At 45.3% G+C, this 17287-nt stretch overlaps 1 protein-coding gene across 1 annotated transcript in view; it reads right to left on the bottom strand.

Moving 5' to 3' along the window:
• The window catches only part of LOC135251026 (serine/threonine-protein kinase 24-like), a 37358-nt gene extending 20071 nt beyond the window's left edge, over window positions 1-17287 (bottom strand). Inside the window, exons 1-3 of the mRNA XM_064327978.1 lie at window positions 16877-17287; window positions 16434-16487; window positions 1320-1550 (exon numbers count right to left, since the gene is read on the bottom strand). Coding sequence (XP_064184048.1) covers window positions 1320-1550; window positions 16434-16475 — 273 coding nt within the window. The 5' untranslated portion in view covers window positions 16476-16487; window positions 16877-17287. The remainder of the gene's footprint in view (window positions 1-1319; window positions 1551-16433; window positions 16488-16876) is intronic.

The following is a 17287-nucleotide window of genomic DNA, read 5'->3' as shown; positions in this document are numbered from 1 at the left end:
TTGAACGTTACGGTGTATGCATGCTTCCCCAAGCGCAAACTATTTTCAAGCATTTCGCAAGTTCACAGACCTCTCCCCCCCCCCGTCTGCGATTGGTCCATCCAAATATCACATGGTTGGTTGCGTCACGATTGAGCGGCCAGGGGCAGAGTTCAACTTTTTTCTTTTACGGTTGGTTTCATCACTGTGGAGTCCTGTGGGAGCATAGTCTCGGCTGTGGGAGCATAGTCTCGGCTGTGGGAGCACTGTCTTCGTTGGTTGAGCGAATGTGTCGCTCTCTCCTCCGCCACACTATTGAGCAACCGAATGACCGCCGCTTTGATACGAGCTTCCAGATCAAGAGCTATCAAAACTAATTTTGCACATGTAATCACACAAAATTCATTCACTGCAATCGTGTGATGAAGTTGATAAAGACTTCAGGGTGGGGATGAACAATTGTGAGCGCTGCAGTTATAGAAATGAACTCCGCGAAGATAACACCCTGACATATTTTTAGTCTTTAGTCACTGAAACTGACACTTTAACTGAACAGACTACATGACAACTGCATGAAATGTAACCAATTTGAGTACGGTCCCTGTGCAAAAGGAAATTACTTCTAAAACAAAAAAACGGCTCTTTGCATTTCTTTAACTACTTTTTCCATTTTGTGTTTTGCCTTGTTTTGCACATTTGATACATTTTTCCCTAAGCCTATATAAGAAAACCACTATAATGTAAAAATACGACTGTTAAATTTGATTCAGTTGTCCTTTTTTTCGACAAAATTGTTTTGCAACATACGGTTTCATAATATTTATGAAATTAGGTCGAAGTGGATGCCGAAATCGATGCTGTAATGTTAGGAAGTGAGCGGCTTGGAGTGATATAAAAATAAATGTACAGTTTGTTTTGAGTATACTGACCACAACGTTCACAGACGTATTCATCGGGGGTTCCTTTTCAAAAAGTTTGCACATCAGTTGGAGTGTACAGCCTACTTAAGGGAGGGGAAAATGGCTTCATTTAACATTTGGACCCAAACCCATCACAGTGTCAAAAAAGTGTTTCCAATAAGCCTATCGTTCTTACAACATGAAGGCAAGCTCCACTACCGGACAACTGAAATAAAATGGATTTGAATACATTTGACTTGGGAAATGAATCAACCAAAATCTGCCTAGTTCACAAACGGGGAAAATGGCATTGCAGAGGCAGGTAAAGGGCTTATCTTCTCAAAAAGAACATAACACAAAGCTCTGCTGGAAAAGATGACACTGAAGTGACCTGTAAATGCCACTGCTAGAGGCCGGCCGTGCAGCTGTGCGGAGACTCACCTTCAGATAGGATCCGTAGTACTTGGTTACAAAGGGACTGTCACACTGGCTCAGAACCGTGATCTCTTGCTGAATGTCTTCTATTTCGTCCTCCGCTTCCTCCAGGTCGATTATTTTAATAGCCACGACTTTCTGAGTCCGATTGTCAATGCCTTTGTACACTTCTCCAAAGGAGCCCTTTCCGATCTTTTCCAGCTTGGTGAACAGTTCCTCTGGGTCTGCCTTTAAATTCTGCGCAGGAGAGAGGAGAGAAAGATTAATGGAGGTAATAAAGACTCATTAAACCTCGCCTGTGAACAAGGTCTTAATACACTTCAGAAAGGTTCTCAATGCTCTGCATTTCAAGCATTCCCACTTTAAAAGTAGCTAAAGTATGCGTGCATGTGCACACACACACACGAAAACACACACACTCACACACATATTTGCAAAGCAACAAACTAATCAAGAGTGATATGTAAGCGCATACACACAGTAGAGGAGGGTGTAATTTGAAGCATGTGATATGTACTGTAGCCTAATACCGCAATATAGTACACTGTTTAAAAACAAATTGAAGGCATCTGCTTCAGTCATAAATTATTCAGAGTGTGAAAGCTTTCCAAGTAAAAACGGAAAGTTTCTCAGTCTTATCTTTGAAGGAACACAGAATGGAACCACACTAAGCAACCGATTTTCTTAAACTTAGAATTCCAGCCAAAAAAAAAGGATTTCAAAAACAACAAAAATGGGTTGAATTTGACAATATGGAATTCTCACATTATCTGAGGTCATCTTAACGGTAGACTTTTGCTATATTAAAGGAAGCCCAAATTCCACTATAGATTAAAATCAGGAGTATGAGACTATTTATTTATTGACCTGGTAAAGCTGGCACAGTCTGCTCATCTAAGTGTGACAGTGCCCACACTTCAAAGAAAATCCCTCCCTCTGAGGGAAAATGCATTAAGGCTCATTTGCGTGGAAGCTGGACGCAGACGCTAGCACCCGATAACATTTTCCCCCCATTTCGGCTCTTTGCTTACGAAAATGACAGTGCAGATTTGAAGCTCGTTCTACCGCAGCAGTAAAATAAAGTAAAGAACTGTGCTGCAGACTGATAATATTTACAGAGCGAATATACAACATGGCCCAGATCCCTGGCTGCTCCACGCACTGCCTCTTCCGATGAAGACGCAACCCAAGGGCTGCAGTCCGGGGCCAGCCTAAGGCTGGGGCAGGCCCCAGGCTCCTGGTGCGCCACCATTCGCATACACACTACGTTGGACCACAGTATGTAGACACCTGAGGATCAGGGAGGACCAACTCCATATTGATGCACATAATTTTGGATGAGATGTTGGATGTCAGGTGTCCACGTACTTTTGGCTATGTAGTGTACATACGACACGCCTAACGCTCAGCACATTGTGTGTGTGTGCGTCGTGCGCTCATGTGAGAGAGACACCATACAAATGTGAGAACGTGTGCGCCGTCTTCATGGTTGAGTGACACGGTGCGGGCGCAGTGTACTGGCCGGGCTCTGGTGAGGCGGTGATGCTCCTCCCCCTCCGGCTCCTCACAGCGAGAAGCAGTAGGGGTCCGTCAGTCTCACTGTCACTCAGTCGCGCTGAGGACACGCTGAGCTGCACTGAGGACACGGTGAGCCACACTGAGGACACTGAGCTGCACTGAGGACATGCTGAGCCGCACTGAGGACACGCTGAGCCACACTGAGGACACGCTGAGCTGCACTGAGGACACTCTGAGCTGCACTGAGGACACTCTGAGCTGCACTGAGAACACGCTGAGCCACACTGAGGACACGCTGAGCTGCACTGAGGACACGCTGAGCCGCACTGAGGACACTCTGAGCTGCACTGAGGACACGCTGAGCTGCACTGAGGACACGGTGAGCTGCACTGAGGACACGCTGAGCTGCACTGAGGACACACTGAGCTGCACTGAGGACACACTGAGCTGCACTGAGGACACACTGAGCTGCACTGAGGACACGCTGAGCTGCACTGAGGACACGCTGAGCCGCACTGAGGACACGCTGGCGCACTGAGACACCTGAGCTGCACTGAGGACACGCTGAGCTGCACTGAGGACACGCTGAGCTGCACTGAGGACACTCTGAGCTGCACTGAGGACACTCTGAGCCGCACTGAGGACACACTGAGCCGCACTGAGGACACGCTGAGCTGCACTGAGGACACTCTGAGCTGCACTGAGGACACGCTGAGCTGCACTGAGGACACGCTGAGCTGCGCTGAGGACACGCTGAGCTGTGCTGAGGACAAACTGAGCTGCGCTGAGGACACTCTGAGCTGCACTGAGGACACGCTGAGCTGTGCTGAGGACAAACTGAGCTGCGCTGAGGACACTGAGCTGCACTGAGGACACTGAGCTGCACTGAGGACACACTGAGCCGCACTGAGGACACACTGAGCCGCACTGACACGCTGCTGGACACTGAGCTGCACTGAGGACACACTGAGCTGCACTGAGGACACGCTGAGCTGCACTGAGGACACGCTGTTGGACACTGAGCTGCACTGAGGACACACTGAGCCGCACTGAGGACACGCTGAGCTGCACTGAGGACACGCTGCTGGACACTGAGCTGCACTGAGGACACACTGAGCCGCACTGACACCGAGACGCTGCTGGACACTGAGCGCTGGCTCTGGAGTGACGCCACTGTAACTCTCCACTGAGCAGCCTTAGCAGCACTGTACCCGTATCTCTATCACACCCTCCAGTCTAACAGCACGCAGCTCACCTGCTCAGGTGCTGCTGACCCCACAAAACATGCGTCACCCTTAATTTACACTTTTTAAGTACTGCCTACACCTCAGTATATTGCATTTATCTGCAATGAAATTAGCAAGGTGCCGCAAAGAATTTGTTTGTCTGTTCACAAGCTTGTGAGAAATGAACAAATCCCTGTGTCTGTGCTCAGTTCAGCAGCTAGAGTGTGTGCCCTCCCATACACTCACCAAGGAGCCATCCTATAGGTCAGAGAGCACTACAGAAGAGCTAGCACCAATCAAATGAGACACATCGTTCACTGATGAAAACCGTTAACCTGTACACCTTCGGCAAATATTAAAGAGCCACTTCAAAAACAGGAACCAAAGGGACCCAGGCTGACTTCAACGACACTCTAACCCTGACCAGAGTAAGCCAAGAGCATCCCGACACTCCAGATGAGGAGCATATTTGGCAGTGACTAAATCACATTCCAGGCTGAAAAACATCAAGTTGTATTCGCCAACTACATACTGCTTAATAGAAAATATCAAAAGATTATAAATGGCACGTCGACCCATGTGCATGAAGTTCTTACGTGGCTCTTTCAGAAGTGCTCTCCATGTGACAGCATGCCCTGCACACTACAGGCCCAATATGAAGCCCTAGCCTCTGCTCTGCAGGCGGTTCTGGCATCGACGGTTTAACAGGGCCCATAAGAACTCCAAAACCCAGAGACACCTGACAGCTGCAGTGTGAGATTGTGACCTTTCAGAGCTTCAGTATACCATGGCAACCTCACTGAAGAAACTCACTGAGGGAACCGGTCTGCCCGGCCCGAACGGTTGGCCTACGCTCTTCAAATACTAGGGTGTCTCCATCACTTCTGTATAAACATATCCCACGCAGTCTGAGTGGACTCAGGCTCCTCGGAGACTGGGGTTAAATCTAAAAGGGAACCAACGGCAGAAACTGCACAAAGGATTAACGCAGCTCAGCTGGGACCTTCTCCCACGTCCTTCCCCACTCAACACAGCAAGGGAAGGGCTGCTGGAACAATTAATAAAACACGCAAACACAGACGTACAAAAAAAACAAACTTTTCTTACAGTTACTGGAACCTGTATACATTTCAACTGCAAGCAACAAATTTCCATTACGTAAAAAAAAAAAACTTTTGGCCCAGTTGTAAGATTAGAATGTATTTACATATGCACAATGACTATTAAGAACACTCCCCGACAAATACTTCCTTACAAATGCAAAACAAATGGGCGATACAATTAAACAGTAGGCACCGAATCGGTAATTGCCTTCCCCCAGGTGCAAGATTTGTTTTTTGTTTTTTTGGAGGACGAGGTAGCGTCTGTCGCCGAGCCACATCTTCACACCGCGCTTCAGCAGCAAGCCATCTGGGAGATGAACGTCGAAAGCATTTCTTGCATCCCTGTTCTAGTGAATCAGAGTGCGGCGCGTTAAACCAGTGCTGAGGAGGCTCTGTGCCAAGCACAGCCGTAGACCACACGAGTCACAGCGAATTCATCCACGCTTCCTGCAAAGCAGAGCTAAATGCCATCTACATGCACGCCCATCTCCTTTATTTTATTGGATAATAACGCAACTGAGAAGCGATCATTACTTAGCCCGGCTCATATTACGCTAGTGTTCGTGCAGAGCGTTCGCATGCCAGGGAAATCATTTGATCCCGTTTTGAAATTCTAGCTCGAAAGTCAAATTGACGTTTCCAAAATTCAATGGTGGCAGCAAAGAAAGCGATAGGCCTACTCAAAGGGCTGAAGTAGACGAGGACTTTCCCTCCTGAACGCAGCGCAGGTCATTTCTGTCCATTAAAAATCTTGTTCAACGTTGTTCAACGGCAGAAAAACTGCTGCCGCCACTGACACAAGGACCCCCGACTCCCTCTCCGCCTGACCCGCAATATATGAGCTGGTGCTCTTGAGGCCCGCCGATCCAATTCCCTTAATTACCAGGACAACTGGAGCACGGGCACTTGTGCTCCGATTTAATATGCAGCTGTGTCATTTGCATACCGAAATGCCTCCCCGAAAAAAACGTACATCCTGATGATCACTGAGAGCTCCGCATGAATGGAGTATCGGGCCTGTCTCTCCATTCATCCTCAAAATTAATCTTGTATTTCCATAGAGGAAAACTCAGAACAAACTGGCCAACTTTATCGGCTAGAAAAGTCTCACAACATGAAGCTCTAAGTAGCCAATGGACTGTAGCATTTCGCTTTGATCCTATAAAAGTAATAAAGCACTTAATTCTGAAGCACCTTCAAGTCAACACAAAATGTCCTTTACTCAGTCTAACTCGCATTATTTCAAAAACAGACCAGCTTCAAAAACACACCCCAGCATCCCAACAAGATGCTCTGTGCTTCGTTGGACAAACGTCTTCCTTCGGACCTCCAGGAATTTCCAGGCTATCAAAGTGCAGCCAGGTTGAATGTGCGGAACATCTCTCCTTAGATTCGTATCCTGAAAAGCCTTAACTCGCACTAAAGACCCCGCTCCTCCTCCACCGCCCCTCCATCTGAAACGCGGCGGGAGTGGACCCTGCGCCCGTTCCAAAGCGCCCTGAAACCAAGCTTCAAGGTGCTAGACGCTTCACTCCCAAATGCGGAGCTGCCAAAGATGAATTCCTCTGTAACTGTGTCTTAAAGTTCTCATGTGACTGTGCTGCCAAACTACTAAGCTACTGTGTATGTTCGTCATTTAGCATTTGGCAGAGTTCCATGAATCTTAATACGACCTGCTTAGTCATCGTGTGTGAATTTCACCACATCGGAGCCGGAGGACCTTACCAAAATACAGATAGATTACTGTATGACCGCTAAGCAGACAGGCAACTGCGCTGCAATAGTCAGCAAGAAGCACGTAGTAAAGTTTTTAGCATGGAGATGCAAGACAAACTCCTCTAATACACCCACGACAAAAAGAAGCTTAGTTTGCTAAGTGCCTGACAAAGTCTATTAGGTGTGATCAAACAAACCTAAAAATGCTCAGGGCACAAATCCAATTTATGCCACAAAATGCTACTATGCTACTGAACTAAACACACACACACACACACACACACACCCTCAAGCTTTGAGACACGCAACAGAAATTAAGCATCTTCGTACTGCTCTTTACGTTGCCTATGGCAATAATGTACCCAACAAAACTTGGGAGCATGGGAACAGCAAGCCTACGTTTTAACACAGGCCAAACTGCAAAAAGTGCTGGGAGAGAATACCCATAAACAGAGCTCTGCGCAGACAGCGCGCAGTGACGAATGAGGAAGGGTGGCAGAGGTCAGGACAGGCTGATTACCCAGTCTCCCTCCTGTCAGCGGCTGAGAGCAAGCAGCCCGAGCGCCGGGGCCGCGTCTGAGGGCCTCCTCTGAGAGAGCCATTATTCCTCATTATCAGAGCGTCCATCAGACGCGCGGCCAAAATAACGCCTGTCAGAACCCCGGCGTTTAATCACGCTCCCTTTCTCCTGCGATACCGTCGCTGGGTGCGCGACTCCGGCGGCCATCTCCAGCGACAGGAGCAACGCTGAGCCTGTTCTTCTGTCAGGGCACATGTGAAAGCTTTCCCATCGAGGCCTTTCCAGGTCACTTTCCGGACCGTTCTTACGATACTGCGAAATTCCTATAGCGAACCCGTTTGTCTCCAACGCTGTGCTTTCACAGGGAAATCCATGAGAGAGACAGTAAGGAGGACAGTGGGACGGAGTGATGAAAAAGCAAATCAGACCAAGCTGCAGTGGGCATCCAGGAAAAACACAGACCTTTGAGGACATGGTGAATCAGATCCCCGTGATCACAATGGGGAAAATGTGGCTATTGAGCGTGGCTATGGGTGCGCTGGGAGCTCGTGGCTGTTCCCACAGTCAGCAGGTTTGTGGGGAAGGTTAAAGCCTCCTGGACCCCACCCCTGCTCTGAAAGCAAGCGTTTGATTCGCTCTCTGGTCATACAGCACCCAGATGGCCAGGGCTGGCGCAGCCTCTGCACTGAGGGCTGGGAGTTATGAGCCCTAACTGATTTACACACACACACGCACTCGTGCACGCAAACGCCACACCACCCAAAGGTCACACCAGGCCGCCCCTGCTTTCCAGTGGAAAGCGGCTTCCTCCGCAACTTCCATCACATTTTTGTGGATGCTGTGGAGAGACGCAGCTGGAGCCGTGACTCATATCCCGCATGCCTCCCCCCCCGCCCCAAAAAAAGAAGGTTGGTACGGTGTTAGGCACAGCAGGCGGCCCAGGCTTGAGGCGCACACAGCGAGGCGGTAGGGTGCTCAGACAGCAGTCCAGGCCTCTCCTTGCCAGCGGAGGCCCCGTTTCAGGGCCACTGCTATGGGAAGCCCTCGGGGCAAACAGGGCCGCCCAGTGTACAGGACACAGGCTAGCAGCACGCGTGCTTAATCCTCATTGGATAGAAGTACATATCCATGCATATCAATTTAACTGAAAACCTTAATGTCCGTTAGATTTAGTGGGGCCATTCATTGTTGTTCCATATTAATGTTAATATCTCTTGACTGCTAGCCTATTGCAAAGGCACAGTCCAAGGTGACACTGATGGCTGTATTTTGTGGCACAGACCCTCAGTTTTGTGACTGTGTGTGCTCTGTGCTGCCACATTTACCACATCCCATTGAACATCTGAAGACAGCTCACTGGAGTTCATTTCAGGTTCAGCTGGGGAAAGCAAAGCTTTGCTATCCTAGCCTGGGCTAACCTGTTTTTTATTTACGCTAATGGCCTAAAGCAAAGCTACCAAAAATAATGAATAAAGACATAAATCAAATCCAGAACTGACTGTGAAAATGACTTAATACAGGTTATCAAAGCCTGTCTACATTCAGAGCAGTAAAAAGGCAATGTGTGTGGGAAAAACTGAAAAAACAATGTCTCCCAGAGTGCACATCAAGGACTGGGTCCAGTTCTGGGTACCACACTAACGATACACTCTGAGAAAAAGACTAGAATGATTCTGGGTAACAATCAAGTTACTAAGACATTTCATCTCAATCACTTACAAAACAACAGTAGGTATTAAGTTATTCATAACAGCGCAGTCCGTCAAGATTGTTTAATCAGATTGCCAATACACCTTATCTATTTATTTACACAGGACTAAAAAGATAAAAAATAAGTACTCATAGCCCGCGATTTATACATTTTGAGTTCTGCTGTTCATGTTTAAATTTTAATTCAATTAAGCATATGTAAATTTGATGTAGCTAATCACACTAGAGAGATATTGCCTAATATAATATACCCTGAGCAGCACTAACCCCCCTGATTTGTCAGGAGCCATAAATTGGTCTTCTACAGTACCCATTTTGTCAGGCTGACAAGACCTAGCCCACCAGTGACAACACAAAAATGCTTTAAAATAGGGGTGGGAAGCACACCATTCACAGTTAATACAGCAGTGTTGAGCTCTAGAGTATAACGGACATCATGCATGACAAATGCTGGTAGCACTCACAAGTGCAAGTCAAATTTTCATTAGGCTGTGCAACTTATCTGCTATTTCCCACTTATTTAAATTTGCTGCTAAAAGTAGACTGCCAAAACAAGCTGTCCTCGTAGTGAAACTATAATCCCCAAGTTAATAACCAATAATCGAACCAGCAGTAATCACGATCTCATTAGAACATCAATTAGTTTTTCACTGCGTGGGCTTTTCAAGTGATGCATCTCATTTTCAGCAACCCACTATCTTTGGTCTCTTATGCAAAGCGGTTTGATTTTGTTCTTCCCCCCCTTTCATATGATCCTCTGCTGACTTTTCCCAAATTGTGTCCTTCAGCAATTATACAAAGGCATGCCTCGTGCCTAATTCTGTCAGTATTTAGAATTTTTCCATAGGAAGTGTGACACATTTTTGACAATGTACGTGTAAGATTCAATGCATGCGGATGCTGGTTTCATAGCCATTTGTTTGACTGGTGAGTTGGTTTCTTTGAGGTTCTACTGCAGGTGCATCTATTCCAGTCACAAGCATTGCATTCCAGAGAGCCTTCAGCACACTGCAGTAACACTGCAGCTCAATGTCCAGCACTTCACCGGCTTGCTTTGCTTGCGACAGTAACACAAGGTTGCCACAATGACAAAATAAGAAGAAATGCACAGGCCTATGATGTCAGCACATTTAAATGCAGGTGCATTAACTTAGCATGGATTAACATAGTTCTTATTTAAATTAGCATTTTAAAAAGTTACTCCTGAAAGATTTAACTTCATACAACCCACTCCAAGTTTAAACAGAATAACATGTGATGGCTGCCTGACATTCCTGTGAGCAGCATCTACTGGAACATGCCTCTTCCTTCCATGCTAAGAGGACTTCAGCCCCTGGGGGATTTCTCACCAGTCCAAGTCCATTATCTGAATGGGAGACGACCAAGTGACCCAGTTCTTACACGGTCCTACAGCTCTTAGTCTGACGAGCTCTAGCCGCACTAGAAAGATATACGTCTGTTCAAAGCTGACCTGAAGCTGCCTTGCAGCAAGTGCAGACATGGTTTCTAGACAGGCAGGGCTTCTCCAGCACCGTACAATGACATCAGCGATGTGCTTTAAACAATTAGTTGAAATACGAGAGCTTAAAACATCTGTTTCCTTTATGCTACAGGACTGAACATCTATGCTAAGAGTAAAATCTGACAGGGTGATTTTTTTGTACAGCTATGTACCGTAAGCCATATAATCCACTTAAAATATGGTCGGAATGTAGGCCAGAACTGAGGTATGAATTCAATCTTGGCTTATTGCAAACGTCAGAATAGGCCCATGTGTTTCACGCAGTCCCAACAGCAGACCTTATGCTGTGCTGAGAAACTACTCATGCTCTCCTACAATTTCGCTACTTTAATCAAGAAAAGTTTTACCTGTGGTAAGAAAACAGACTTTTTCAAGACTACAAAATACAGTCTGTGCAGAACATAACACACAACGCAAAAACACAAAACATTTTGATGTGACTGAATAATCAGTATGCATGGATCTAGAGAACCTTTAGGCCCTGATTTTTAAATGATGGCAAATAAGAGGAATCCTCTGCATTCTCTGCAGTGAAATGTTGAGGGCGTGGGCTGTGGTATGGCTCAGCTTCAGGCCCACAGTGACATGGGTCTTTTAGCAGGCCTGGTCTCCGGGGAGCCGTTCCTCACCCGGACCCCCGCAGTGTGTAAAGGGACGGCCCCCGGTTACCCTAAATGGCCGTGGATCGTACAGGAGGCCTGAGCCCATCGCGCTTTAGCAAAAGCAGTGAGGCACGGCCTCCCCATCAGCAGTGGCAGCGCCGTCGTTCCACTGTGACGGCCGCGTCCCTGGGCACCCGCTCGCTCTCTCCCACCGGCTCCGCGGCCTTACAGCCGTATTTCTGCTGGGGTTCATAGTTGCACGTGCCGCACGTTCATTTCAATAAAGGGAAACGCTACCCGGGAAAAAATACCACTGACGGACCGGTGCACTAGATAGCTCATTATCACACTTCAAATTAAGAAGTTAAAGTGCAAGTGAAAACTAAAACAGGAAAAGGAACAGAATCACGAGATGAGTCTGACCGATATCTTTTAGGGACACGGCGGACTGCTATTACCTTGACAGGGGTTAACCAGCAGTGAATGTTACGTAAATATACAGGCTATCTATACACCAGCACAGGCACAGCTACACATGCAAATTGATAGGATGAAATATTAAAACGTCAACCAAAAAACTTGTCTCTGGAACACAGCTGCACCAGAATTATTATTATTATTATTTTATTTAATTTTTTTAACAAGTTTTCAGTGGGATAGCAGAGTGGTAAGGTTGCTCTTGTCCTTCACATTGGATAGGCTAAACGTTTGACAGTTCTATCTAAACTTACATAGACTGCCTGTACTGGATACATTTAAGTAAGTAGCCAAAATTGTGTCTATTATTTACCAGCATCGCAACAAAGTGTGCACCGTAACTATTCCGCTACAGAAGAAGCTATTTCACAGTCATCTGTGATGTGCACTTCCCTTTAGACGTCAAAATGAATCTTTTCTCACCATGGAATACTATGCCATAGAATGAAAAGATTAAGCTTGGTGAGGCTAGCCCACACAGAACCGCAAAGTCTATACAACGATTGTATATGCAGTCTGGACATTTACATTTTTCACTTTAAAAGCAGCAGAGCTTTGACAGACAGCTCCAAGAGTGATAATGAGCAGGTTTCAGTGTCATGTTAGAAAGACTGAGAAAGCCACGAAGGCCAACGAGTGCTTTTTTGATGTGATGCACAAGGAGGCTGAACATCAAATAAGGGGTATTAACCAGATGTGTCTGTAGCGTGAAACGAGATGCATCAAAATGGACAGAGAGAGGAGCAAAGGGACTGAATGCAGACAACTGCACAGGCTGAACACCTACACATTAACCCACTGATTACTGCATTTCAGCCGGTGAGCTACCGAGGGGTACCAAAAACAGCTAAAGCATGGCTAACACAAATCTACTGCTCTGTAGGAGAGTTTTTCCCCCATCTCAAGATACCTGGCTGAGCATCTGTATGAGATGCACCATACTAAGCCAGTGTTTCCCAACCTGAACACAATTTCAAAGCATTCTTATGCAGGCTTAGTTTATGGTTGTCAGGTTAGAAATACAATCGTGCAGTCTCTCAACACATTGATTTCTGACACAATCGATAAACAGCAGTAGGGTCTCCGTGTGTTTGACTTTTCCCAGCTCTTTGATCGAAACAACCCAATTTAAAGTGATCATATACGTGCGGCAAATGAGTTAGACAGAACCAACATGCGCATAAAAATGCAAATCTTAAATTTGAATGTGACATGACAAATTACATCCTCATAAATCCATAAAACTCTTGAGCAACAAAGCCACTTTGTCCTTAACTCTGAACAAACACCATGGGTTCAGTAGCTGGTGCCAATTACAAAACATAGCCGGCTGCATTGAACCAAGCGCTACGAAACCATATCAGCTTAAGTGCATTGTACTACACTGAATCTGGGCCCGACTGTGCCCTTCTCAAAACCACTGGTTACAGTAGCTAAGAATAGTCACAGACGTCTTCTGCTCATTTCCCAAAGGCACAGCTTTCACAAAGTAAACATTCTGCAAAATCACTTAAATTTTTTAAATTTATGAAAAACAAGTCCAAATAGCCTAACTTACTGGCGGCCACTTCAAAAATACAGCCATCAACAAATTGAGCCCAAATAAAAACAGATTTGTGTGCCCAGCCGCTAAAGCAATTTGATCAAAAATGCAACACTATTAGACCGAAAGTGGTCAGAATTAACCGTGGGAATTTACCAAATATAGTGAAAAGCAGTTTTCTTTGTAGCCTAGGGCACACAGAGTGATTTCCTGCTGTTTCTCCTGATAATAATAACCATGATACATTTGCTACAATTCCTGCTGAAATTTTGCACGTACCTAACGGAATCAGCCTGACAGTTCAGCCGCCAAAAGGTGAAAGAAGCCACAGTGTGCAAGTTCACCATTTTTTTAAACGCTCTTTTCCCCTTCCCTCCCCAACCCTGAGTACCCAATCATGCTGAAGCTGCAAAGCTCACTACAGCCTTCAGTGTTGATTCAGGAGAGCACACACCCCTCACTGATTCACACATTGCAGTGGACAAGTCAGCAGAACTCACACTGACATGAGTTGGAGGACTGTGGCTTAACAGACTGTACACACATACGTATACATAGGTATATGTTTGCGTGCACGCATTGTGTAAGCATATATACAAAACTACACCTCTCAGCAATGTATTTTCCAGCAGTGCTTATATCAAGGTGCCACAAGAGAACTGCGGCAAGATACAATAGCACCAAAACCTAGGCAAAAATACACATTGTGCAGAAGCGGAAGGCAGTGAGCTTGCACAACTGTGGAGAGAACACCAGTGTTTGTTTGATAAGAAATAATGGAAGTGTGATGGAAGGAAGGAAACAGACTTCTAGCTTCTTAGCCAGGCAAATTGCAAGTTATGTTCCGTATTGTCAAACATCTGAGCCAGTAGGAAAAAAGAAAACGGCAAGCTTGGTCCTGCAACTAAAATAATTGGCACATCCTGAAGGGGAGACTGCTACAGCAATGGTTTCCCAAACCCTAATGGCATCTTGACCAAAAATTTCACAGTAGCACGTTCAAATATAGTGCGTTAGGTAAACTCGCAGTTCAGTCATAACTGTGGTTTAAATTTATAGACATGCAAAGTTTCAAAATTACTGCGCTGAGACTTAAATTGTATGCGTAAAAAATAATTAATGAATCAAAGAAAAATATGGCTCCGCATGCCAAACGATTCCTCAAATACGCTTAAAGATTAATTCAAATATATTATTTTGAGCATGTTTGAACCATATTTTGGAGTGCATATCCTTCCTTTTCTTTGATTCAAATTTATAGATACCAAGATAATTCAAATGCCTCCGCGTGAAATCATTACATTACCTTCCGAGCAACTTACAATGCAGGAGAACGTACGCGCATTCGTCTGATTTACACGAGCAATACTGCCAGACCTGGCTAACAACATTCCCACACCAGCAAATATGCATCACTAAAGCACTAATGCAAATGACCAATGCTAGGCAAGAACCAAAATACAAACCCTGAACACACACAGGTTATATTCATGACAACAGTTTTGGTAACTTGGCTGTGTTCTCCCTATTTAATGCATGGAATTTTCAACGACCAATAGCGCCTCAGAATGTCATATCCCAGATTCACAATGCACACAAAGCAAGATGATGCAGCAGGGACAGCATCCAACGTCATTACACAGAAATAACCAGAAAAGCAGTTCTGCTGGGTGGGCCATTTCAGTTTTAATCAACCACACGGGCCATGCACGGAAATACTGAACACTGCTCTACACTGGCTGGGCTAAACAGAGTAATTGCAGGCGGTATGAAGGAGAAGTGCAGAGAAGTGCGATAATAGCCCTTCCACAGAAGTGTGCTCATTTAAGTGCAAAACCTTGTTTAGATACAATGTCTTGTTATTGTATGGATTGAGCTAAACCTAGCAATATCGCAATGTTAATAGATTCGCGATATTGCTAGAGCACACTGACCAACGTCCACCTAAAATAATCATTTTTGTTTGCAGCGACATTTAATTCGTTTAATTTCACTGATTTCACTGTTGGAAAGTGGTGCTCTCGTTTCAAAAGTTCCTGTTGTGTTGTTGCATTACATAGCTGTTTCTCACCACCCCTCCTAACTCATGTTAGATAGCGAAGTACGTGTAGCAAGCGCAAAGTCATTCCGCGCTGGAATCCGTGAGTGATATTTTGAATAGGTGACCTAAACTGTTGCTAGTCGTCATTACGCTGGTTAATGCAAGCGAAATGCGGGAAAAGATTTTGTTGGTCGCAGAATGTTATGCTAAAATCAAGATAAACAGCTTCACCAAGTTATTCGAGGCATTTTCTAAGCTAGCGTTTCCCTTTATTCCTAGCGAGCTTCCAAGAAAACAGCCATCATTCGTAATCTTCCCAAAAACTATGGACATTTCCCCGATGCTGCTGTGTGGTGTAACTTAGTTTAGATATAGTCTAGATGTAGTGTTTATTGTGTTTTACGTTGTAAGTACTTGGCTACAGTTAGCGTTAGCCAAGTGTGTATATTTTCGTATAAGGTTGGTTCTCCTTGTCTCCGTAACCGGCAGAAGAACCGGTTAGCCAGCTAGCTAACGTTAATATGTCCACATAAACAATTTACAGGCCTCATGTTCCACCGCAACCCTTTCTTGACTGGCTGCAGTGCAGCAGCCAGTCTATAAATACTGATAAATCATCATGTTAGCCGACTCTCGGTAACGCTACTGTCTGTCTAGTGAACGTTACTGCAGCTAGCATAGCGAATGGCTAGTTATGACTGGCTGTGCATCCAAGAAATATTCTCTGGAGAACTTCACAGTGTAAGCCAAATGGCCAGTTAGCTAACAGCTATGATAATGTGAACAAGCCAATACGTTGACACTGACAGCGTTTCCTCGGTAAACAAGGTATTCCCTTTACTTGCAATATGTAGCCTACCTATCTACCTAACTTGGCAAACTGGCTAACTGGTATGCAAACACAACATTAGCTGATTATCAAAGTTTGGCGTTCTCTTAAAACTGTAACTTGGGTCAGCAACTATCTAGCAAGAGATACTATTAATCTGCTATGTCAAGCTAGGTAGCTAGAAACACACCACCATGCAGTTGTTTTTCTATAATCAATGCTATGTTAGTCAGTACAAGTTAGTTAGCTATTATGTCTGCATTTGCAAAACAGAATCGTGTACTGGAATTAAGATGGTGAAAAGATGTCTTACCTGCATCCCTGGCAGGCCACCCTGAACAGGGGAGTGAGCCATGGCGTCACGCAACTTGCACCAGGAAAAAATAAACAGTCGGTAGCTAAAGACAAACTCCCAGTTGTAGCAAGATCTTGAAAACTACGATGTGATTTGTATGCCAAGTCTTCTTGTTCTTTTGAACAATTCCAAATCCAAAACAGGAAAACCATGTATCCAAACAGAAACAATAAATTTTAGCTAGCTATCGTTCGCTAACTACCTAGCTAGCAAGCATGCTAGCGCAAACAAGTAAAATCACAACCACCACCAGCCTGAGTTCAGTACAGTCTCAAGCGTTTCGTCACAACACCGTGTTTCGAGTGTCTTTTCCTTTCTAGATTAGCTAGTTAACTAAGATTATAATTTGGCTTCCAAGCGCTGCAGTTCTCAAACATAACTTACTGAAAATCAATACATACAGTAAATCAGCTAACGCTGGCAATCAAAATAGTGTTAGCTTCCTCTGCACTCCACTTGACTACCATCAGCTTCTTCTTTTAATTGGTCTGGTAGGCTAAAAGCGAATGTTAGCTAAATATTGGTAGCTAGCTAAATATCTTTTCAGCTAGACCAAGTAGATGCAGTTTCTTCAGGGCGGTTAGCAAGCTAGCTTAGTTGCAACTAATGTCTTTCTTCTGCCGATTGCTCTCCCTCGCAGTAAGGGGCTCATTTGCTCCTCGCCTCCCCCACGCCAGTCCAGTGCACTACCTGTACTCAGTTCAAAACTCGCAAAGGTCTTCTAATTGTAGCAGTTAGACTGTTATCCAATCTCACTTTGCTCCTGTCCCTTCCGCCATCTTGTCAGCGCTGTCACAGTGACATCAGGGCGG

This window comes from Anguilla rostrata, chromosome 3, assembly GCF_018555375.3.
Source record: "Anguilla rostrata isolate EN2019 chromosome 3, ASM1855537v3, whole genome shotgun sequence".
Classification (NCBI taxonomy): Eukaryota; Metazoa; Chordata; class Actinopteri; order Anguilliformes; family Anguillidae; genus Anguilla; species Anguilla rostrata.
This window is presented reverse-complemented; position numbering and strand designations above follow the sequence as displayed.